The following is a 24,872-nucleotide window of genomic DNA, read 5'->3' as shown; positions in this document are numbered from 1 at the left end:
AAGAAACACATCGAGCATGATACAATAAATAGCAGGGGACTTTTACACCTCACTCACTGCAATGGACAGATCATCTAAGCAGAAGATCAACAAGGACACAAGGACTTTGAATGACACACTGAACCAGATGGACTTCACAGATATATTCAGAGTACTCTATGCCAAAGCCACAGAATACATATTCTTCTCAAGTGCACATTGAGCTTTCTCCAGAAGAGATCACATAATGGGTCACAAATCAGGTCTCAACAGGTACCAAAAGTTTGGGATCATTCCCTGCATATTTCCAGACCACAGTCCCTTCAAACTTGAACTCAATCACAAGAGGAAATTTGGGAAGAACTCAAATACACGGAGGCTAAAGAGCATCTGACTAAAGAATGAATGGGTCAACCAGGAAATTAACGAACAAGTAAGAATTCATGGAAACAAAAGAAAATGAAAACACAACGGTTCAAAATCTTTGGGATGCAGCCAAGGCAGTCCTGAAGAGGGAAATATAGAGCAATACAAGCCTTTCTCAAGAAATAAGAAAGGTCCTAAATACACAACCTAACCTTCCCCCTAAAGGACCTGGAGAAACAACAACAAAGAAAGCCTAAATACAGCAGGAGAAGAGAATTAATAATGACCAGAGCAAAAATCAATGAAATAGAAACCAAAAGTACAGTAGTACACGGCAACAAAACTAGGAGCTGGCTCTTTGAAAGAAGTAATAGGATCGATAAACTCCTGGCCAGACTTTGCGAAAAGAAAAGAGAAAGGACCCAAATTAATAAAACCATGAATGAAAGAAGAGAGATCACAACCAACACCAAGGAAAAACAAACAATTTTAAGAACATATAATGAACAACTATTTGCCAACAAATTAGGCAATCTGGAAGAAATGGTAACAGAAAAAGCTGAACATACCCATAACCAGCAAGGAAACTGAAGCAGTCATCAAAAATCTCCCAACAAAAAAAACTCCAGTTCCAGATGGCTTCCCTGGAGAGTTCAACCAAATACTTAAAGAGGAATTAATACCTATTCTTCTCAAGCTGTCTCCAAAAATAAAAATGGATGGAAAATTTCCACACTCTTTCTATGAGGCCAGCATTACCTTGATCCCAAAACCAGACAAAGACCCCACAAAAAAGGAGAATTACAGACCAATACTGCTGATGAACACGGATGCAAAAATTCTCACCAAAATACTAGCCAACAGGATCCAACAGTACATTAAAGGGATTATTTACCATGACCAAGTGGGATTTATTCCTGGTCTGCAAGGGTGGTTCAACATCCACAAATCAATCAGTGTGACACAATACATTAATAAAAGAAAGGACGAGAACCATATGATACTCTCAATAGATGCAGAAAAACCATCTGACAAAGTACAGCATCGCTTCTTGATTAAAACTCTTCACGGTGCAGGGATAGAGGGAACATACCTCAATATCATAAAAGCCATCTACAAAAAGCCCACAGTGAGTATCATTTTTAATGGGGAAAAACTGAGGGTTTCACCCCTAAGGTCAGGAACACGGTAGGGATGGCTACTCTCACCACTGTTGTTCAACATAGTACTAGAAGTCCTAGCCTCAGCAATTAGACAACAAAAAGAAATAAAGGCATCTGAATCAGCAAGAAGCCAAACTCTCATTCTTCACAGATGATGTGATACTCTTTGTGGAAAACCCAAAAGACTCCACCCTAAAATTGTTAGAAGTCCTACAGGAATTCAGCAAAGTGGCAGGATATAAAATCAATGCATTTCTATACACCAACAATGAGATAGAACAAAGAGAAATTAAGGAGTCAAACCCATTTACAATTGCACAAAAAACCGTTAAGATACCTAGGAATAAACCCAACCAAAGAGGCAAGAGATCGGTATTCTGAAAACTATAGAACACTCATGAGAGCAACTGAGGAAGACACAAAGAAATGGAAAAACCTTCCATGCTCATGGATTGGAAGAACAAATACTGTTAAAGTGTCTATGCTTCCCAGAGCAATCTATGCATTCAACACAAACCCTATCAAAATACCATCAACATTTTTTCAGAGCTGATACAAATAATCCTAAGATTTGTATGGAACCAGGAAAGACCTCAAATAGCCAAAGGAATGTTGAAAAAGGAAAGCAAAGCTGGTGGCATCACAATTCCGGACTTCAAGCTCTATGACAAAGTTGTCTTCATCAAGACAATATGGTATAGGCACAAAAACAGACACATAGGTCAATGGAACAGAATAGAGAGTCCAGAAATGGAGCCTCAACTCTATGGTCAACTAATCTGTGACAAAGCAGGAAAGAATGTCCAATGGAACAAAAGACAGTCATTCCAACAAATGGTGTTGGGAAAACTGGACAGCCACAAGCAGAGGAATGAATCTGGACCATCTTCTTATACCACACACAAAAATAAGATTCAAAATGGATGTAATACCTACATGTGAGACAGGAACCCATCAAAATCCTAGAAGAGAGAACACAGGTTGTATTCTCTCTGACTTTGGCCAAAGCAACTTCTTGCTAGACATGTCTCCAAAGGCAAGGAAAACAAAGACTTCAGCAAGATAAAAAGGTTTTGCATAGCAAAGGAAGCAACGGACAACACTAAAAGATGACCTACAGAATGGAAAATGATACTTGCAATTGACATATCAGATAAGAGCTAGTATCCAAAATCTATAAAGGATTTATCAAACTCAACACCCAAAGAACAAACAATCCAGTCAAGAAATGGGTAGAAGAAATGAACAGACATTTCTCCAAAGAAGACACACAAATGGGCAACAGACGTGAAGAAAAAAAAAGCTCAACATCGCTTGGCATCAGAGAAATGAATATAAATCAAAAGCACAATAAGATATCACCTCACACCTGTCTGAATGGATAAAATGAACAAGTCAGGAAACAACAGATGTTGTCAGGCATGCAGAGAAATCAGAACACTCTTACACTGTTGCTGGGAATGTAAGCTGGTGCAGCCGCTCTGGGAAACAGTATGGTGGTTCCTCAAAGAGCTGCAAATAGAGCTACCCAACGACCCAGCAATTGCAATACTATAGATTTACCCCAAAGATATAAACATATTGATCCAAAGGGGCACCTGCACCCCAATGTTTATACCAGCAATTTTATTGATTTATTTATTTGAGACAGAATGAGAGATACAGAGCATGAGTGAGGGAAGAGGCAGAGGGGGAGGAAACAGCAGACTCCCCACTTAGCAGACAGCCTGAAGTGGGGCTCTATCCCAGGACCAAGGAATCATGAGCTAAGCTGAAGGCAGTCACTTAACCAACTAAGCCACCCAGGCAACCCTCAGTACCCTACATTAGACCCCATTTGGGGCATTCAGTGAGAGGATACCTTTTATGAGAAAGGTCTAAGTAAGAAAATTCTAGATGGGAATACTTGTAATATACGGCTGACCCTTGACCAGCATGGGTTTGAATGGTACAGGTCTACTCTACTTACACATGCACTTTTTTTGATACTGTATTTTAGTGTATTTTCTCTTATGTTTTTCTCATTAACATTTTTTTCTCTAGCTTTATTGTGAGAATATAGAATATAATACATGTAAGGTAGAAAACCTGTGTTAATGGACTATTTATGTTATTAGTAAGGCTTCCAGTCACCAGTACGCTATTAGTAGTTTAGTTTTTTAGATTCCATGCAGAAGTGAAATCATATGGTATATGTCTTTCTCTGCATTATTTCACTTAGCATAATCCTAGGTCGATCAATCTTGTCACAACTTGTCACAAATGTTGTCACAAAGATCCCATTCTTTTTAATAGCTGAATAAATATTTCATTGTATATGTATCACATATCTTCTTTATCTACTCACCTATTGATGGACACTGAGGTTGCTTTCATACTTTGGTTATTGTAAATAATGTTTCAAAAAACATAGTGGTGCATATAACTTTTCAAATTAGTGTTTTCATTTTCTTTGGGTAAATACCAAGTAGTGGAATTACTGAATGGTACTGCATTTCTATTTTTAATTTTTTGAGGAATCATAACACTTTTTGACAATAACATTATATTCAGGCCTTATAAAATTAATAATCTGACAACATTATTGGATAGCCTTGTAAAATTAATAACTCAGTACCACTTGATGAGAGAAACTTTTATTGAAGCAATTTTATAATACCATTAATAAATACTATGTAAAATATAAAACACTTTTTTATATGACATGACTTAAGGAATTACCAATGTAATGTTACTATCTTTTCCCCAAAACTTTTCCTAAATATTTATTTCTGTGACCTTTATTTCCAGGTGAGAACAGTGTTTAGATGGTAGAAATAGCTTGAAGTCCACTAATAAGGAGAACGCATTTGTAATTTTATTTATACTTTTCCATTTATCAAAAAAATAGGAGGTTAAGAAAATTATACACAGAAAAACAATGTACAATGTGTCAGCAAATTTTAATTCAAAGAATTATTAACTAGAAGGATTTTCTCATAACTGTTAGTTTTCAAACTATGGCTCATAGAAATCTAAGGTTCCACTGGGACACAGCAGGATTGAAGGAGAAGGAAGTCTACAGGTGTAGTCTCATCTCTCCTTTAGCTAACCAGCTCTACTTGTCTCTGTTTTATATAATACAGTTTAATGCAAAAAAAAAAAAAAAAAAAAGTTAAGTTCTATTCTTTGGAAAAAAAATTTTTCCCCAGAGGCATAACAGTCACTAATTTAGTCAAAGTCCCTAATTTTACATAAGAGACAAAAAGGCCTCAGAGAGACTGTAGTTTGCCTGAGGTCAAAAAACCACTTAGTTGCAGGCCAGGAATGTGTTTTAGGTCTTACTGAGCCTAGAGTTTTATGCCAGTTACTTCCTCATATTCAGGAAAAATACATGCATTTTAACTAGAACTCAGAGAAAATGAATACATAAAACTTTGTCATGTGGCTCAATGAAGTTAAGGCATTAGGCAGAAAACAGCTTTCTAACTAAAATATAAATTTTTACAGTCATGAACAAAAATAAAGGAAGAGAACTTATCTTAACTCCTATTAGTAACAGTCAATATACTCAATTTATAAGCACAAATTTTTTTGACTTGAAGGGACAGGGAACTTGAAGGAGAAAATCTTTAGTTGAACCAAAGGACCTGAAACTGAGGAAATTCTTCCTTGAAAGAATTATTCATTTCCTTCAAATAAAACTTGGTTTATCAAAATCAATCAACAAATGAGTTACCTATGGTGTGAGTTATTTATGTCAAAATTTAAAACACTGAACAGATTTCTCTTTGCCATTTAGCCTCTCCATTAGTTCATATGTACAAAAACATGATTAACTTTAATTATAAACTAAATCCACTCAGAAATTATAGGTAAACCTTCATTTCCATGTGAGAACATTTCTCTACCTTCTTCATGACAGGAAACGAGATTCACCTAATGGGTGAATTGGGGAGAAGGCACTAAGCAGTGCCTACGTGTTTCCAAATCTCTTCTTTGAAAAGCTATGCCTGCCATAGTAACATGAATTGAGGTCTGCTTTCATCTTTGTGGGATGGGCATCAAACATCTGTTCCTTCCATTTACAGCTGTGTGTGGAAGTGCCTAATTTGGAGTAAAGTACTAGGAAGTTCACTGTGGCCACATACCTAAGCCACATCCTCCAATTTGTTAGTATGTATTGAAGTCACTAAGCTAATCTCCGGATGCCTGACTCCTGTGTTCTCAACTCAGAAAGAGAAGAGCAAGGTCATCTGCCACCTACTCCACCACAGTTCCAACAAGAAAAATGATCAGACGATACTTGGAAACGGTTTCTTCTTCCTTGACTTTATACCTAACATTCACTGTTCAAAGCAACATACTTTCAAGAGGGAAAAAGTAGAAAAGAACAATTTCAGAAATAAACACAGAAAGTCTAGGAGGAGATAGAGGAATATGTTCCAAATGAAAGAACAATACAACACTTCAGAAAAATAACTAAATGAAACAGAGATAAGTAATGTACCTGATAAAGAGTTCAAAGTCATGGTCATAAAAATGATCAGCAAACTTGGGAGAAGAATGGATGGATTCAGTGAGAACTTCAACAAAGAGAAAATATAAAGAAGAACTTATCAGAGCTGAAAAATACAATAACTGAAATGAAAAATACACCAGAGGGAATCAATAGCAGATTAAAATCTGCAGACGAACAGATCAGTGATCTACAGGACAGGGTAGCAGAAATCATCCAAGCCAAAAAAACAAAAAGATAAAAGAATTTTACAAATGAGGACAGGTTAAGGGACCTTCTAGGATCAAGCCCCACACCAGGCTCCATGCTCAGGGAGTCTGCTTCTCCCTCTCTCTGTGGCCCTCCCCTCCCATCTGTGTTCTCTCTTGCTTGCTCTCAAAAATAGATAGAAAGAAAGAAAAAAGAAAGAAAAGGCCATAACTAGAAATAAGAAAATTATGAAAGAAAGAGTTTTATTGGTAAAAGCAAACATACAATAAAAGTAATGATCAATAACTTTTATAAAGCCAGTATGAATGTTAGAAGACAAAAGTAGTAACAACAATTATATCTACAGTAATTAGTTCAGGGATACACAAAATAAAAAGATATAAACTAAGTCATCAAATACATAAAACAAGGTGGAGTGGAAAAATGTAGTGCTTTTAAAATGTGTTTGAACTTAAGTAACCATCAACTTAAAATAGACTTCTATATGCATGGGATGTTATATATGAACTTCATTGTGATCACAAAAATCTATAATATACAAAAAAGAAAAAGAAAGGCAACCAAGCATAACACTAAAGAAAGTCCACAAATTAGAAGGCAAGAGAGCAAGACAATAAGGAAACCAAATGAAAGAACAAGATTGAGGCCTCATTTACCATGAGCCTATGCTACTTTTGTCTACATTAGTAAGACCATGAATATACCTTCAAAACCATAAACCTATGTACATTGATTGAAATGGATATTTTAATAACAATGATACACAATGGAAACTAGCTACTACTTTAAGACTCCCTATTATTCCCATCTTAGTCATCAGTCATTCAAGTGATGGCAAGGTGGATACATGTGAACTTCATTTTTAAAACTCTAATTGTGTGGCACCTGGGTGGCTCAGTCAGTTAAGGATCTGATCTTGACTTTGGTTCAGGTCATGATCTCAGGATTGTTGAGACTGCATCAGGCTCTGCACTAAGTATGGAGCCTGCTTACCCTCTGCACCTCACCCCCCACTGCCAGCTTGCACACACTCTCTCTCACCCTTTCTCTCTCTCTCTCTAAAAAAAAGAATTCTGTATTTGCTTGATTTAGCAATTTAGAAAATGCTCTACAATTGCTCAGCAAGACATTTTGTAAAAATTGAGAAATAGTTTTTTTTTTTTTTTTTTAAGATTTATTTATTTGACAGATAGAGATTACAAGTAGGCAGAGAGGCAGGCAGAGAGAGAGGAGGAAGCAGGCTCCCAGCTAAGCAGAGAGCCCGATGCGGGGCTCGATCCCAGCACCCCGGGATCATGACCTGAGCTGAAGGCAGAGGCTTTAACCCGCTGAGCCACCCAGGCGCCCCGAAGTTTTTTTTTTTTTTAGAGATTTTATTTATTTATTTGACAGATAGAGATCACTATAGGCAGAGACGCAGGCAGAGAGAGAGGAGGAAGCAGGCTCCCCAATGAGCAGAGAGTCTGACGCGGGGCTCGATCCCAGGACCCTGGAATCATGACCTGAGCGGACGGCAGAGGCTTTAACCCACTGAGCCACCCAGGCGCCCCGAAATAGAAGTGTTGTAAGTTTTAAAAAATGCTCCAAGTAAGACAACAATTAAGGATGTACACTCAGGTAAGAAAATGACAACAATTACAACTTAAAAAGAAAAATTAATCTCTTTAGCATTACAAGTTTATTTAATTCATAAAAAGTACTTATCATGTCTTTGATAGTTGTCTTTCTCTGATTGACTTATTTCACTAAGCATAAAGACAACTATCATATGATCTCCCTGATATGAGGACATGGAGAAGCAACACGGGGGGTTAGGGGGTAGGAGAAGAATAAATGAAACAAGATGGGATTAGGAGGGAGACAAACCATAAATGACTCTTAATCTCACAAAACAAACTGGGGTGGCTGGGGGGAGGTGGGGTTGGGAGAGGGGGAGGGGGTTATGGACATTGGGGAGGGTATGTGCTATCGTGAGTGCTGTGAAGTGTGTAAACCTGGTGATTCACAGACCTGTACCCCTGGGGATAAAAATACATTATATGTTTATAAAAAAAAAAAATTGGAGGGGGAGGCAAACCATAAGAGACTATGGACTCTGAAAAACAACCTGAGGGTTTTGAAGGGGCAGGGGTGGGAGGTTGGGGGAACAGGTGGTGGGTAATAGGGAGGGCACGTTCTGCATGGAGCACTGGGTGTTGTGCAAAAACAATGAATACTGTTACACTGAAAAAATAAATAAATTAAGGAGAAAAAAAAGTACTTATCATGGATTCTTTTAAATAATAAATATCCATATGTGATTAAGTGTTTGGATTCTTATTGTTCAGTTATACATAGGGGTGGGAAAACGGGTAACAGCAAACTTTAAAATTGTTATGAACCGTGGTAAACCAGGAAATTAGTCAAAGCATCTAATATAGATTTCATTCGTGAGCAATAATGTTTACTTTCTAAATCGAATTTAGATGTAAGTTTTCAAGAAATTTAAAATGTGTCAGTTTTGCAGTGCCTGGGTAACTCAGTCAAGTGTCTGACTCTTGTTTTCGGCTCAGGTTATGATCTTAGGGTTGTGAGGCTGGGCCCCATGTAGGGGTTCCACACTCAGCAGGAAGTCTGCTTGAGAGTCTCATACTCTCTCCCCCTCTTGTACACTCTCTAAATTAAATAAAATCTTGAAAAAATAAAAATATGTCAGTTTAGTTACATTTATTGAATTAAGTTAATAATAGGTATCTCTTGAAAGTAAGAGCTCCAGGAACTAAGAAAAAAAATTAAAATTTCTGTCTCATTTCTTTATTAGCACAAATAATTATGACTTTTACTTAATGTGTATTAGTTAGCTAAACAACTCAGAGTTTTACCAAATAAAAACAAAAACTATATCAGAAATCTGAAATCCAAGGAAAAAAAAGAAAGATAATATAACTAACCTTGGTCAAGAAAGACTCGATGTCATTACTTGAACGCCGTGAGTTTAAGGTACGAGTCACCGTGACTTCTCTTAGAGGAACATTTCTATTGAATAGTGAACTATTATTAACATTTCTAGCATAAGGCAGATCAGGGGCTGGCCTCATCTTAATAGTGTCGGGCAAAGTTTGCTTCTGCTGCTTCTCCATCAGCAGTTTGGTACTAGTCTCTGCCAGCCTGTCACGAGTCCTGTTAAGATTACAAAACACAATGCTTAGTATTTCACTTCTCCCCAAATCAGTCCTAAATTACTTGCATTCTTTAAAGTTTCCATAATAGTAAACAGAATGTGCCATTAAACAGTGTTTTAACATGGTAAATGTGACAGAGCAGACCTACTATGTATAATTATAGGTGTAAAACTGTTCTGAAGAAGTACATATATTTCTGGGGTTCCTAACTAGCAAGTAATTCAAATTAAGGAGGGAGAGAAATGGCTATCAGTGATGTCCATGGCTTAACAGGTAATGCCTGCTGCCTTCTGGAATGGTTGTACTTAAAAGATTCTTGGGGAGGCCATGACACATACTTATATTTAGTAAACCAGTTTAGAGCTGCAAAAATAAACCATCCTGGGGGGTCTGCTTGTCTCAGTCAGTTAACCATCTGCCTCCAGCTCAGATCAGGACCCCAGAGGCCCAGAATTGAGCCCCACACTGGGCTCCCTGCTCAGCGGGAAGCCTGCTTCTCCCTCACCCTCTGCCTGCTGCTCCCCTCTGCTTGTGCTCACTTGCTCGCTCTCTCTCTGTCAAATAAATATATAAAATCTTGAAAGGAAAATGAAAATAAAAAAAACAGCTCTCAAAGACATTTTTCAAGCATTGGCTTTCACCACTCTTGTACATTTCACACATTACCTCAGCGAAACTGAGCATTTGGCACTGAGGAATGATTTAGACGAACAATTGCTAGGGGAGAAGTAGATGGCAGAGTTGTGATCAGAAAGAACTGAAACAGCTCCAGAGGCGATTAGGTTATAACACAGATACCAGGGTACTGGAGGTGGAATCTGCCCTTTCCGTCTTGACCTTTTGGGTTAAAGATGCACTCTTCCAAAAATAAACTAACATTAATAAATAAATATTAATAAACTCATTTCTATTTAGTGTAATTCTGACAATTTTATAATAATACGCTGTCTAAATTATAAACCTTCAAACAATTAGTTTAAAGACTAGGAGATCAGATTAACTGAAAATATTCAAGGGAAAAAATAAAATCATTTAAACCAAAAAAAAGAGAAATGCAAACTGTCTTGGACTAACATTTCAACAGTAAGTTCATTTACAAACATCATTTTTCAAAATTATACTATCTAGTTGGCTTTCACTTACTACTGATCTCATGAACATGGCTCCATAAAAATTATGGTTTAGAGGCAATTTAATAAGCTAACTCTACTTCCTATGATTGTTTTAACTTACTTGTTCAGTTCATTTGTCAATGACATTCGATGTGTTACTTCTTCTAGGTAGAGATGCTTGTATCTGTCCAATTCTGTATTAATAACATCTCTAGAATTTTTCATTTTGGATAATTCAAATTCCAGCTCTTTAATTCTGAGTTCCATTTGACTTCTTAGTGAAGCATTATTATTTTCTCTTAACAGTGTTATGCTTTCTTGAAATGCTACTTGTGTCTAAAGCAAATTAAAAGCTTAGTTTTAAAAGTGTTACAACCTGGGTAATTACAGTATATTTCTTTCTTTTAGTTTTGTGTCAATGATTCAGAGAGCAATTTTTAAAGTGAAAAAAAGCTGAAATGTAAAATATTTATCATTAATGTGAAACTGAATTAAATGTAAATAATGTTCATTCTTACATTAGGACTCATGCAATCTCATAATTCAAAGAATAATAAAATCATTTAAATTTTTAAAAAGTGAGCAATACAACTTAAGAATAATCGAGGTACATGGGGTGCCTGGCTGACTTAGTCAACTGAGTGCCTGACTCTTGGTTTCTGCTCAGATAGTGATCTCAGGGTCCTGGGATAAAGCCCTGTGGCGTACTCAGCATGAGGTATGCCTGGAATTTTCTCTCTACCTGTCCATCCTCCATTTGTGCTTTCCAAATAAATAAATAAGATATTTAATATAAAAAAAGGAATGATCTAAGTATGATACAATTTCTTTTACGTAGACATGCCCAGAATGGAGCCCAAACAAGCAACCAACTGAGCCACCCATGTACCCCATGGTAAAAAATTTTAAAGCACAATTTTTTCTTTTCCTCTCAATAACCTTGTTTTATACTAACTGGTCTTAAAAAATAAAATGACTTTCTACTGTAAATCATTCTGAAAGATCAATTTAGTGTGAATAATGATGAAAACTGAAATTTTTAAAGGGAAGGAACAAATGTTTCCAGAAATTTACCAAATGGCCATAAAGGAAGTAGAGGAAAAATCTCCAGTGCATATAACCAAAATGTAATTTGCAGTGAAATGAATTAAAGCATTTTATAGACAAATAAATTAACCTCTAAAAATAGATCCACTTCTTTTAATTTTTCTTTTACGTTCAATCTTGTCCTTTCTTCGAACTCCAGTTTATATTGTTCTATTTTACTGTATTCTACTATATTGACTTCTATACAACTTCTGAGGTTTACTACTTGTTGTTCCAACATCTTTGTATTCTTCTCTAGTTTTTCACATTTCGTCTGTATTTCTTTCATAGATGATAATTCCTGAGTAAGAACCTGGTTTTTTGAAGACACAGTTTCCAGTTTTACTGTAAGGTCATCAACCTGCATGAATAAAATAATACAGTTTGGAAGTAGAGTGAAAAGAGTCTAATGCAAAGCTAAGACCCAAAATTTTTTTAAAGATTTTAAATCTCTGCACCAAACATGGGGCTTGAACTCAAAACCCCAAGATCAAGAGTCACATACGTTACTGACAGCTCCAGCCAGGTGCTCAGATTTTAAAATAAGCTCATTTTCAACAAAATGTTATCTATATCGTAGTACAGTCTTGGAATGTGGAACCTCAAATAACTCAGAAAATCAAGAACAAAATTACAACCACTAGGAGTTGCTAAAATCAATCTCTGCTATCATCCTCTTTACCACACATTTGTATTATATTTTTATACTTTTCTTTTTCTATGATTGTTTCAGATTTTTCCTCCATAAAATAACTGTAAGTCACATCTTAGTAGAAAGTCTCTGAACCCTTGCCTCATCTTAACACTCCAAAATTTTTTAAAGATTTTATTTATGTATTTATTTGAGAGGGAGAGAGAGCAAGAGAGTGAGGGCAAGAGCAGGGAGAGGGAGAAGCAGACTCCCCACTGATCAGGAAGCCCAGCATGGGGCTCAATCCCAGCTTCCCAGGATCATGACCCAAGCCAAAGGCACTTAACTGAGCCATCCAGGTGCCCTCATACTCCATAATTTTTAAAGAAGTTTTAGGAATACCATGTAGACTTATGTAGGTCTGAGCCAGTAAATGCTTACCAAAATAAGACTTTGAAAATAAGACTCTAATTAATGAATCTATAAATACTGATTCTAATGCCATCAGCCTTTTTCTGAATTAACAAATGTTTAATGCTAATTTGAATTGCATTCTAAGGAGAAATGATTCACAAGGTTAAGAAATCACATCTCTCAATAAAAAAAAAAAAATTAGTGGGGAAAAATTTAGTGAGATAATCCATATATTTTTGGACCAAAAAAAAAATTCCTTAACTCGACAGTGTTACAATCCTTTGTTACTTCCCACAAAATAAGAGAATATGCTAAGCAATAAAAACAACCAAAAAACTTGCAGGAGTTTCGGTGATGCTGAGTTGGGAAGAACTCCTTTCCTTTAGATAGGATTGGAAAGACAAGGTGAGTGGATGTGGTGGTTTTATAAATTGACACTTCTCCCATGACAATCGCTCCCCTTCATATGTGCTGGCCTTAGAAACTGGTTCCTAGTGAACAGAATATGGCAGAGCTGCTGTGTGATTTTTAGGGCTCGGTTAGAAAATGTGATAAAGCTTCCATCTGACTTTCCTCTTCTGGGAAACCTCACCCTTAGAATCCAGCTGTTGCGGGAAAGCCCAGGCTACCTAGTGAGTCTTCATGCAAATATTCCAGCTGAGACTGCCCTGGCTAACATCCTAGCCCAAAGCCAGCCTCAATAGCCCAACATGTGCATGAACAAGGTTTTAGAAGATTCTAGTTCCCAGCTTCCAGTCATCCCAGGTGATGCCAAATGAAGAAGAATTGAGTTGGCCTTACTCAGCCTTGTCCAAAGATTTGTGAACAAGATAAATGCTGTTTTGAGCCACTAGGTTATGAGACGGTTTATTACACAGCAATAAATAACTGAAACAGACACTGATATTAAAATGGGATGCTGCCATTAAAAAAAAAACCAAAAAAACAAAACTAAACCTTCTTTGAACCAGGTGGTGGGTGGAACCTGAAAGAAGACTGAGAGTGAGAAGCAGAGAAGAGTAAGAATGAAAACCAAAAGGGCTTCCAATGACTGTTTGCGGAAACCTGACGGCCCTTGAAGAGGCTTACAGCAAAGGCTTCTAGACAAGTGAAGAAAATGACACTAGAGGGAAAAGGAACTCGTGCCACAAACCACTTGAAAGTAAAACTGACAGGAGAGAGAAGCTAAAGAAAGACTATTCAATATGAAGGAACCAGGACTTACTGGGTTCATCTACCTGTTCCTCATTTACAGCCTCTCCACATGCTGTATTGTCAAATAACGCTAAAATAAAGAAATGGCTTCTGAGATAAAAGCAAATCCTGGAAGACACGGCCTATGGGTGAAGCCAAAACTATAAACCCTTTATTAAGACTTGAGAAGGATTTAAGATGTGCCTCAAATTTCTTTAAGGATCTTAAGAGTATGAGAATTTGAAAGGCATTGTCAAATGAGAGCTGCACAGGAAACCTGAGGTGAAAAGCTTATCTCAAAAAGACCCAGGAAAATGGCTTTTCTAATGGCATGAAATCCAATCATATTCACGGAAAACTCAAAAAACGAAGAGAATTATAGTAGCAAAAACAGTGTTTGCGAGCTTGGACTAAAAGAGACCAAGATAGTACAAACTAAAAATAGGCCATTGAGTCTTAGAAGTCCCACCAGGAGGAAGCAGGCTGAAAAAGCAGCTACAAACACAGGTCATTCCTTAGGAAAAGGACAGAACCAAGAGCTCAAAGAGTAAAGCAAACAGCCATGGAGAAGCATTCGGGTGGTTAGGACCAAGTCCTAACTGAAGAACTGACAGCATGCTTCAGGGTGTGTTTCAAAACTGCTATGGACTAGTGTGCCTCCCATCTGCTTTCAATGGGAGAGTCCTCAGCAGGTTACCAGAGTGTTCCATTTTGAGTGGTAGAGAACTGTCTTCCTTAATTCACAAGGGTTCACTTGCACTCAAGGGACTATACTTCAGGCACCTTATCCCTGCTGTACCTGACTAAGATGATAAGATGTTGGACTCAGGCCTAAACCCAGTGCCAGGAGAACTGAGATTTATGGGAGGTATGGTGGGGAGGTGAGTGTATTTTTCATGTGGGAGGAATATAAAAAATTGTGGCTAGTGGGTAAATCACGCTGCTTTTTAAATGTGTGCATAGGTTTTTGTGTTTTTTTTTTTACCTATTTTTAATTAACTTATTTATTTTTTCAACGTAACAGTATTCATTGTTTTTGCACAACACCCAGTGCTCCATGCAATACGTGCCCTCCCTATTATCCACCACCTGGTTCCCCCAACCTCCCACCCCTGCCCCTTCAAAACCCTCAGGTTGTTTTTCAGAGTCCATTGTCGCCTATGGTTCGCCTCCCCTTCCAATTTCCCTCAACTTCCTTCTCCTCTCCATCTCCCAAGGTCCTCCATGTTATTTGTTATGCTCCACAAATAAGTGAAATCATATGATACTTGACTCTCTCTGCTTGACCTATTTCACTCAGCATAATCACTTCCAGTCCCGTCCATGTTGCTCCAAAAGTTGGGTATTCATCTGTCCTTTTTTTTCTTTTTAATAAACATATAATGTATTTTTATCCTCAGGGGTACAGGTCTGTGAATCACCAGGTTTACACACTTCACAGCACTCACGATAGCACATACCCTCCCCAATGTCCATAACCCCCTCCCCCTCTCCCAACCCCACCTCCCCCCAGCAACCCCCAACATGGGGGGTTAGGGGGATAGGAGAAGAATAAATGAAACAAGATGGGATTGGGAGGGAGAAAAACCATAAATGACTCTTAATCTCATAGGTTTTACATATTCATTCCATTAAAAAAAAAAAAAAAAAGACCATGGGCCTATCTTAGTGACTTTCTCCTAACACAATATGGTGAATTGTGAGCATCACAATGTGTATTCCAAGGCTAGGTTGCAAAAGACAATAGAGCTTCTGCCTTGCTCTGCAGCTCAGGCAGCTTTGTTGGAATTGAGCCCCCCATCTTGTAAGAAAGTTCAGGCCACAAAGAGTCCAGGTGTGCCTTCAGTGTTTCGGGTGTTTCGGGTGCCTGCCCCAACGATAGCCCTAGGCAATAGCCAGCATCAACACCACCAGATGTGAGTGAACAAATCTTCAAACAGGTCCAGCCCCAAGCCTTTCAGCTGCCCCACCTGAAGCTAGGGGAAGAGAAACAAGCTGTCCTGGCCACGCTTTTCCTAACAGTAGATTTGTCAACAAAATAAATGTTATTTATTTAAGCCACTAAACGTTGGGGAGTTCGTTAAGAAAAAACAAACAGATAGAAAAACGGATGACAAGAAGAGTTAATAAGATACATAATTTATACAGTAGAAACTAGTCTCCATTAAAGTGGGAAGTAATAAATGTTAAGATTAATTTTTTTTAATTTTTTAAAATTTATTCATTTGGGAGAGATATGGAGAGACAGAGCACAAGCAGGGGGAGAGGCAGAGGAGAGGGAGAAGCAGACTCCCTGCTGAGCTGGGAGCCTGACATGGGACTCGATCCCAGGACCTGGAGATCATGACCTGAGCCGAAGGCAGACATTTAACCATCTGAGCCACCCAGGTGCTCCTAAGCTTAATTTAATAATGACAAACAGTGCTAATCAGAAGAAGCCCATAACCAGAAGCAAGATCTAAGAGGTTTTTCTTTCCGTTTTCCCCCATTTAGGATGTCATTACCTGTGCATTTTTTATATATGACCTTTATTATGTTGAAGTATGTTCCTTCTAAACCTACTGTGTTGAGGGGTTTTGTTTGTTTGTTTGTTTGTTTAAGATTTTATTTACTTATTTGACAGAGATCACAAGTAGGCAGAGAGGCAGGCAGAGAGAGAAAGGAAGAAGCAGGCTCCCTGCATAGCAGAGAGCCCGATGTGGGGCTCGATCTCAGGACCCTGGGATCATGACCTGAACTGAAGGCAGAGGCTTTAACCCACTGAGCCACCCAGGCGCCCCTGTTGAGGGTTTTTATCATGAATTGATGTTTTACTTTGTTATCATGAATAGATGTTGCACTTTGTCAAATGCTATTTTTTTTAAAAGATTTTATTTATTTATTTGACAGACAGAGATCACAAGTAGGCAGAGAGGCAGGCAGAGAGGTGGGGGGGAAGCGGGCTCCCTGCTCGGCAGGGAGCCCGATGTGGGGCTTGATCCCAGGACCCTGAGATCATGACCTGAGCCAAAGGCAGAGGATTTAACCCACTGAGCCACCCAGGTGCCCCTCAAATGTTTTTTCTACATCTTTTGAAATGATCAGATGATTCTTCTCCTTTTATTAATTTAGTGTATCACAATGATTGATTTGCTGATATTAAAACACCCCCATAACCTAGGAATAAATCCCATTTGATCATCGTGATGATTTTTTTAATGTATTGTTGGATTCCGTTTGCGAGTATTTTGTTGAGGATTTTTGCGTCCATGTTCACCAAAGAGATTGGCTTAGAGTTCTTTTTGGGGTGTCTTTGTCTCATTTTGGTATCAGGGTAATACTGGCCTCATAGAATGAATTTGGAGTTTTTCCTTCCTTTTCTGTTTTTTTGAATAGTTTGAGAATAGATACTAACTCTTCCTTTAAATGCTCGGTAGAATTTGCCTCTGGTCCTGGACTTGTGTTTGTTCATAGTTTTTGGATTAATGATTCAATTTTTTTGCTGGTTTTCAGTCTGTTCAAATTTTCTATTCTTGTTTCAGTTCTGGTAATTTATATGTTTCTAGGAATTTGTCCATTTCTTCTACATTGTCCACATTGCTGGCATATAGTTGTTCATGATATCCTTTTATAATTGTCTGCATTTCTGTGGTGTTGGTTGTTATTTCTCCTCTCTCATCTGTGATATTATTTGGGTCCTTCTTCTCTTCTTTCTGATAGCTCTGGCTAAAGCTTTATCGGTTTTATTCATTTTTTCAAAGAACCAGCTCCTGGTTTCATTGATCTCTTCTATTTTTGTCTTTTTAAAGTTTCTATAGTGTTTTCTTCTGCTCTAATTTTTAAAAAAAAAAATTTATTTGAGAGAAAGAGAAAGTGGGGAGAGGGTCAAATGGAGAGGGAATGAGAGAATCCTCAAGTAGACTCCCCACTAAGTACAGAGCCAAAAGCAGGGCTCAATCCCAGGACTCTGAGATCACGACCTGAGCTGAAATCAAGAGTCTGCTGCTTAACCAACTGAGCTACCCACTACTACTACTGCTCTAATTTTTATTATCTCCGTCCTTCTGCTGACTTCAGGCTTCATTTCTTGTTCTTTTTCTAGCTTCTTTAGGTGAAGGTTAGGCTGTTTTTAGATTTTTCTTCTTTCTTGACGTAGGCCTGTATTGCTATATACTTCCGTCTTAGAACCATATTTACTGTATCTCAAAAGTTTGGGCAATTGTGTTTTCATTTTCATTTGCTTCCATGTATTTTTTAAAAATTTATTCTTTTATTTCCTTTTGGTCCATTCATTGTTTAGTAGAATGTTACTTAACCCACATGTATTTGTGGTCTTTCAGAGTGTTTCCTGTGGCTGACTTCTAATTTAATAGTATTGTGATCAGAAAAGGTGCATGGTATGACTTCAGTCTTCTTGTATTTATTAAGACCGGTGTTGTGGGGATTATGGAGGGCACATATTGCATGGAGCACTGGGTGTGGTGCATAAACAATGAAGTTGGGAACACTGAAAAAAAAATAAAGTTAAATTTTAAAAAAAGACTTATTTTGTGGCCTAATATGTGATCTATTCTACAGAATGTTCCAGAATGTGGATTCTGTTGTTTAAGGATGGAATATTTTGAATATATCTCTTTAGTCCATCTAGTCCAGTGCATCATATAAAGCCACCGTTTCCTTGTTGAATTTCTGATCTGTCCATTGATGTAAGTGGTGTGTGAAAGTACGCAACTATTGGTTATTTCTATTCCTTCCTAAAATATCTGAATTGTACATTGTCTTCATGGATACCTTTGCAATTAGGAATAAAAGCAATGAATTTCATTTAAAACATATATAATAAAATTAAAGGGCCCTAGTATTATTGTATTATTATCAATTAGTTCTTTTATGTTAGTCATTAATTGTTTTATGTACTTGGGTGATCCCATGTTGGGTGCATAAATATTTACAATTCATAGCTCTTCTTCCTGTCAGACTGTCCTCTTTATTATGATATAGTGCTCTTGTCTCTTACTACAGTCTTTCTTTTAGACTCTCTTTTGTCCAATTTAAGTCTTACTATTCTGACTTTCTTCTGATATCCATTTGCAGGATACATGTTTTATCCATCCCCTGACTTCCAATCTGCAAGTGTCCTTATGACAAAAATAAAACTCTTGCAAGCAGCTTATACATGGGTCTTGTTTCTTCTTCTCCTTCTCCTTCTCCTTCTCCTTCTTCTTTAATCCACTCTGACATCCTGTGTCTTTTGATTGGAGCACTTACCCCATTTATATCCAAAGTAATTATCGATAGATATGTATTTGTCATTTTACTACTTGCTTTGTGGTTGTTTCTGGAGATTTTCTCTGATCATTTTTTGTGTCTTCGATGTTTTACTGGTTTTAGTGATATATTTGGATTTCTTTCTCCTCTTTGAGTGTTTATCAGTGGTTTTGATTTCTTTTTAGAGAGGGCACAAGTGGAGTGGGGAGAGGGAAAGAGAATCTTAAGCAGACTCCATGGCCGGAATAGAGTGCAGTGCAGGGATCAATCTCACAACCCTGAGATTATGACCTGAGCTGAAATCAAGTCAGATGCTTAACCAACTAAGCCACCCAGGCACCACTATTAGTGGTTTCTGATATGTAATTTGTATATAACCACTTCTGCATATAGCCGTCTATATTAAGCTGCTGGTCTTTCAGTTTGAGCCCATTCTTTTCTCTTCTCCCCATGATTTAGGTAAGGTATTATATTTTATATCCTTCTTTCCTGAGTTCCTTATTTTTTATATAAATGTTCATTTTTTGCTACTTTTGTGTTTCCTGCCTTATACTGTCACATTTGGTCTCTTCTTTCCACTCAAAGAGTCCCCTTTAATAGTTCTTGTGGCAGTCACAAACTCCTTTAGTTTTTAATCCGGGAAACTCTATATCTCCTATTCTGAGTAATAGGCTTGCTGGATAGAGTATTTTTGGCTACAGATTTTTCCCATTCACCACATTGAATAGATAATACCACTCCCTTCTGGCTTGCAAAGTTTCTGCTGAAAAACTTCCTGCTAGCCTTAAGGGGTTTCCCCTGGAAGTTACTGACTTGCTTTCCTGCTTTTAAGATGTTTTCTTTATCAGTATATTTTGAAAATTCAATTACAGTAGGTCTTGGTGTTGGCCTACTATTGTTGATTTTGATAGTTTTCGGTGTCTCCTGGATCTTGATGTCTGTTGCCTTCCCTAGATTAGGGAAGTTTTCTGCTATTATTTCTAGAAACAAGTTTTCTTACACCTTTTTTCTCCCTTCTTCTACTGGGACTCCTATAACATGAACGTTATTATATTTGATGGAGTCACTGAGTTCCCTAGGTCTGGTCTCATTTTGCATAATTCTTCTTTCTCTCCCTTCTTTGGCTTCATTGCTTTCCATTAATTTGACTTCTAAGTTGTTAATTTGTTCCTCTGTTTTTTTCCAGCCTGCTGTTCATTTCATTAGGTGTGCTTCTTGTCTCATTTATTCCATTCTTCATCTCTGATTCTTTTTTAACTCTTTTATCTCTGTTGTAAGGGTCTCACTGATGTTGTCCATCCTTTTCTCAAGTCCGGTGAGTATCCCTATGATCACTGCTTTAAATCCTCCATCAGCCATGATATTTACGTCTGTCTCACTTAAATCTCTGGACCCGTGGCCTTATCCTGTTCTCTCATTTGAGACAAATTCCTCTGTTTTCTCATTTTATCTAAGTGTCTACCAGCTTCTCTGTGTTAGAAAAGCCAGTTACATCATCTGCTCCCAAAAGTAATGGACTTATGTAAAAAGACATCATGTAGTGCCCAGGGTCTCGTGCTTAGGGGAGTATCTAGTGTGTGCTGCATGCACTCTGCTGTTGTGTTCTGGCTGCTCTATCCTTCAGGCCAGATATCTGCAGAGGCTCTCCCTAAGCGCTGTGGGCAGTGTTTGGTACCTGGCCTGAAGGTAGCAACTTTGAACTAGGTGTGCTCTGGTGTGCTTGTGAAATGAGACCTGTCACCACCTCCACTGGAACTGAGGCCCTCCCGAATCTGGTCAGATGTGGTGTGGGCAGGGGCTTGTGCTGATTTTCTGGGGGAAAGGCCTGCTGTGGTGGAACTGAGGCAAGAATGATTGAGCAGGGCAGTTCCACTGGAGTGCAAAGCGAGGGTGCTCGGTGTAAGCAGATTAGGCAGCCAGTGTCCGAGCTGCACTGCTTCCCACAGATGGCTCTCTGCTTGTGCTGAGAGGCAGTGGAGGGAAATGGCCTTTGTTCCCATAGAGGGGTCTCTGTGAACACTGCCTCTCAGGGAAATGCTCTGAGAAGAGTAATTTCCCTACTGTATGCCCCAGACAGCATTCAGATCACTGTTTCCATGCTGTATGTTCCCGGGTTGTTTGCCTGCCTTCTCTCCAAGAGCAGCACAGCGCCCTACAGGCTCTATCCCAGCCAAGCCCAGTGACCTTTATAAGTCCAGGTTTTAAGTCCCCCTGGTTGTAAGAACTCATGAAATTAAGCTCCTTTCACTTTCCAGTGTAGCCAGTGGCTACAGGGAAATGTTCTCTTTGTGCAGTCCCATGTCTCGCTCCTGCCCTTCTCCATGACCAAGACTCCCTTCTCCTCTGCAGCAGCCAGGACCTGTTTCTCTCCTTAACGACATCTCTGTACTTCCTACCTTCTTTGATGTGGCCTCTTCTCTCTATTAGTGGACTTTGTTCTCTTAGTCTTCAGGGATTAGGTGAACCTAGGCTCCTCTTACTCTGCCACCGTCTTCCTTTCTCTTAAGATATTTTTCTAAGATTCCCTTCAATTACAAATTATTACAACTGGCAGGAACGCCTTTTCAGAATTTCCCCTCAAGCTAGGGGAAAAGAAAAACTTGCAAGCAGAGAGACAATGTGATTTGAAGTATAATAGCTGAAAAATTAGAAATAGTTTAATAACCAAAATCTGACCTTTTACCTGATCTCCATTAACTGAAATTCTTAAAGAAATAGGCAGCTTTGAGTATTTTTTAATCAATCTAATACTCAATCTTTATTCTGTTTTCATCAGTGAGGAAATAAAGAGAACATTATGGAATCATTTTTAATCTTTTCATTAGAAAACCAAATGTACTATCCTTTGGCATTCTTTAAATTGAATATAACCTTCTCCTTTATCTTACTCCAAGCTTGTTTATGTGGGCAGATAAGTAAGACCACCTCGTCTTTACGTTGTGCCACAAAGCTTTCCCATATCATACAAACAGGCTTTGAAATTTTTTTTTTTTTTTGGAACTTAAACTGATTATCTACTACTTGTCTCTGATAACTCCATTAAATAAAACCTGATAATTTACAGCTCTATTCTGGAAATAATGTAATAAATGTTTATTCCATTAATTATGTATTGAGCTATTGAAGTACATATCTTTCTATTTAAACTAAAAGAAGATGGATAAAGACAACTGAGTTTTCTGAGAATGTAGGATCTGTGCCAAGAATAGGATCAACACGAGTGCTATACACAAGAACCAGGTCAAAAGAGTATCGAATTGTGAGTTGCAATTTTGGATTAGCAAGATTTCAAAACAGGAAAGCTGAAGGCCCAGAGTTCATCTTTTCCGTCCTAGATGGTGAAATTTACGGATGAGTCTACACTTTATAACAAGTTCATAAAACATAATGAAGTAAATAGTAGACAGCAGATCCTACAACCAAGATCTGATGAAAATGGATATGCGAGGCACTGAGTGAGAGACTAGAGATATGAATGGAGAAAAGAAATAGGACTCTAGCTTTTTGAGCCTAATTTCTCATTGGATCAGGGAGTCAGCAAGGCATAAGTTGGTAAAAGTCTCCTTTTTAAGAAGCAAAAAATGTCTACAGGAGTAAGGTTAAGCTCTACTACAGTGACTTTTATTATTACATAAGTGAGTGGTAATTCACCAGAGGACTAGGGAAGATGTCTCATAAAATTTGATTGGACAGTGACATAAGGATAGACATATAGATCAATGTATTAGAACTGACAATCTAAAAAGAAAATGCTACATTATGGTGAACTGACGTATAACGAGGGTATAAAAAAATTAAATGGAATAAGAATAGTCTTTTTAACAAATGGTACTAGGACAAATGGATATCCACATGCAAAGTAATAAAATTAGACCTCTACTTCATGGCATATATACAAAATTTACTCAAAACATAAGAGGTAAAACTATAAAACTCTTAGAAAAAAAACATAGGTGTATCATTTGTGACTGGATTTGGCAACAGTTTCTTAGATATGACACCAAAAGACAAAAATGATTAAGTATACTTCATCAAAATTAAACACGTCTTTGCTTCAAACATCACCATCAATAAAGCGAAAAGTCAAGCTACTGAATAAGAGAAAAGATTTGAAAATCTTATATCTGATAAGGGATCTGTATTTAGGATACGCAAATAACTCTTAAAATAATGAAAAGACAATCCAATAAAGAAATGGACAAAATAATTGATTCGGTCTTTAAGGAAGATATAGAAATGGATAATAACACACATAAAAAGATGAGATGCTCAACTCAACATAATTAAATTTTTGTGGGTTTTTTTTTTTTACATTTAATTTGTTTATTTGACAGACAGAGAGAACACAAGCAGGGGGAGCTGCAGAGGGAGAGGGAGAAGCAGGCCCTCTGCTGAGCAGGGAGCCTAATGCAAGGCTTGATGCTGGAGGCATCACAATTCCAGACTTCAAGCTCTATGACAAAGCTGTCATCATCAAGACAGTGTAGTACTGGCACAAAAACAGACATATAGATCAATGAAACAGAATAGAGAGCCCAGAAAGGGACCCTCAAGTCTATGGTCAACTGATCTTCAACAAAGCAGGAAAGAATGCCCAATGGAAAAAAGACAGTCTCTTCAACAAATGGTGCCATGGGCGCCTGGGTGGCTCAGTGGGTTAAAGCCTCTGCCTTCGGCTTGGGTCATGATTCCAGGGTCCTGGGATCGAGCCCCACATCGGGCTCTCTGCTCAGCAGGAAGCCTGCTTCCTCCTCTCTTCTCTCCCTGCCTGCCTCTCTGACTACTTGTAATCTCTGTCTATCAAATAAATAAATAAAATCTTAAAAAAAAAAAACAAATGGTGCCGGGAAAATTGAACAGCCACAAGCAGAAGAATGAAACTGGACCATCTCCTTATACCACACCCAAAAAATAGACTCCAAATGGATGAAGGACCTCAATGTGAGAGACAGGAATCCATCATAATCCTTCAGGAGAACACAGACGGCAACCTCTTTGACCTCAGTCGCAAGAACTTCTTCCTAGAAACATCCCCAAAAGCAAGGGGCGCAAGGGCAAAAAATGAACTATCGGGACTTCGTCAAGAGCAAAAGCTTTTGCACAGCAAAGGAAACAGTTAACACAACCAAAAGACAACTGACAAAATGGGAGACGATATTTGCAAATGACATATCAGATATAGGGCTAGTATCCAAAATCTATAAAGAACTTATCATACTCAACACTTAAAGAACAAATAATCCAATCAGGAAATGGGCAGAGGACAGGAACAGACATTTCTGCAAAGAAGACACCCAAATGGCCAACAGACAGATGAAAAAGTGCTCAACATCACTTGGCACCAAGGAAATACAAATCAAAACTATACTGAGATACCATCTCACACTAGTCAGAATGGCTAAAATTAACAAGTCAGGAAACATCAGGTGTTGGCAAGGATGTGAAGAAAAGGGAACCCTCCTACACTGTTGGTGGGAATGTAAGCTGGTGCAGCCACTCTGGAAAACAGCATGGAGGTTCCTCAAGAAATTGAAAATAGAGCTACCTTATGACCCAGCAACCACATTACTGAGTATTTACCCTAAAGATACAAATGTAGGTATCCAAAGGGGCACGTGTACCCGAATGTTTATAGCAGCAATGTCCACAATAGCCAAACGATGGAAAGAACCTAGATGTCCATCAACAGATGAATGAATAAAGAAGATGTGGTATATATACACAATGGACTACTATGCAGCCATCAAAAGAAACGAAATCTTGCCATTTGCAATGATGTGTGGATGGAACTAAAGGGAGGGTATTATGCTG

At 38.0% G+C, this 24,872-nt stretch overlaps 1 protein-coding gene across 1 annotated transcript in view; it reads right to left on the bottom strand.

Moving 5' to 3' along the window:
- Window positions 1–24,872, bottom strand: part of LOC123946514 (ankyrin repeat domain-containing protein 26-like) — a 123,131-nt gene that overhangs the window by 5,350 nt on the left and 92,909 nt on the right. Inside the window, 3 exon segments of the mRNA XM_046011876.1 lie at window positions 9,147–9,375; window positions 10,611–10,825; window positions 11,667–11,936. Coding sequence (XP_045867832.1) covers window positions 9,147–9,375; window positions 10,611–10,825; window positions 11,667–11,936 — 714 coding nt within the window.

Source organism: Meles meles, chromosome 7 (assembly GCF_922984935.1).
Source record: "Meles meles chromosome 7, mMelMel3.1 paternal haplotype, whole genome shotgun sequence".
Classification (NCBI taxonomy): Eukaryota; Metazoa; Chordata; class Mammalia; order Carnivora; family Mustelidae; genus Meles; species Meles meles.
This window is presented reverse-complemented; position numbering and strand designations above follow the sequence as displayed.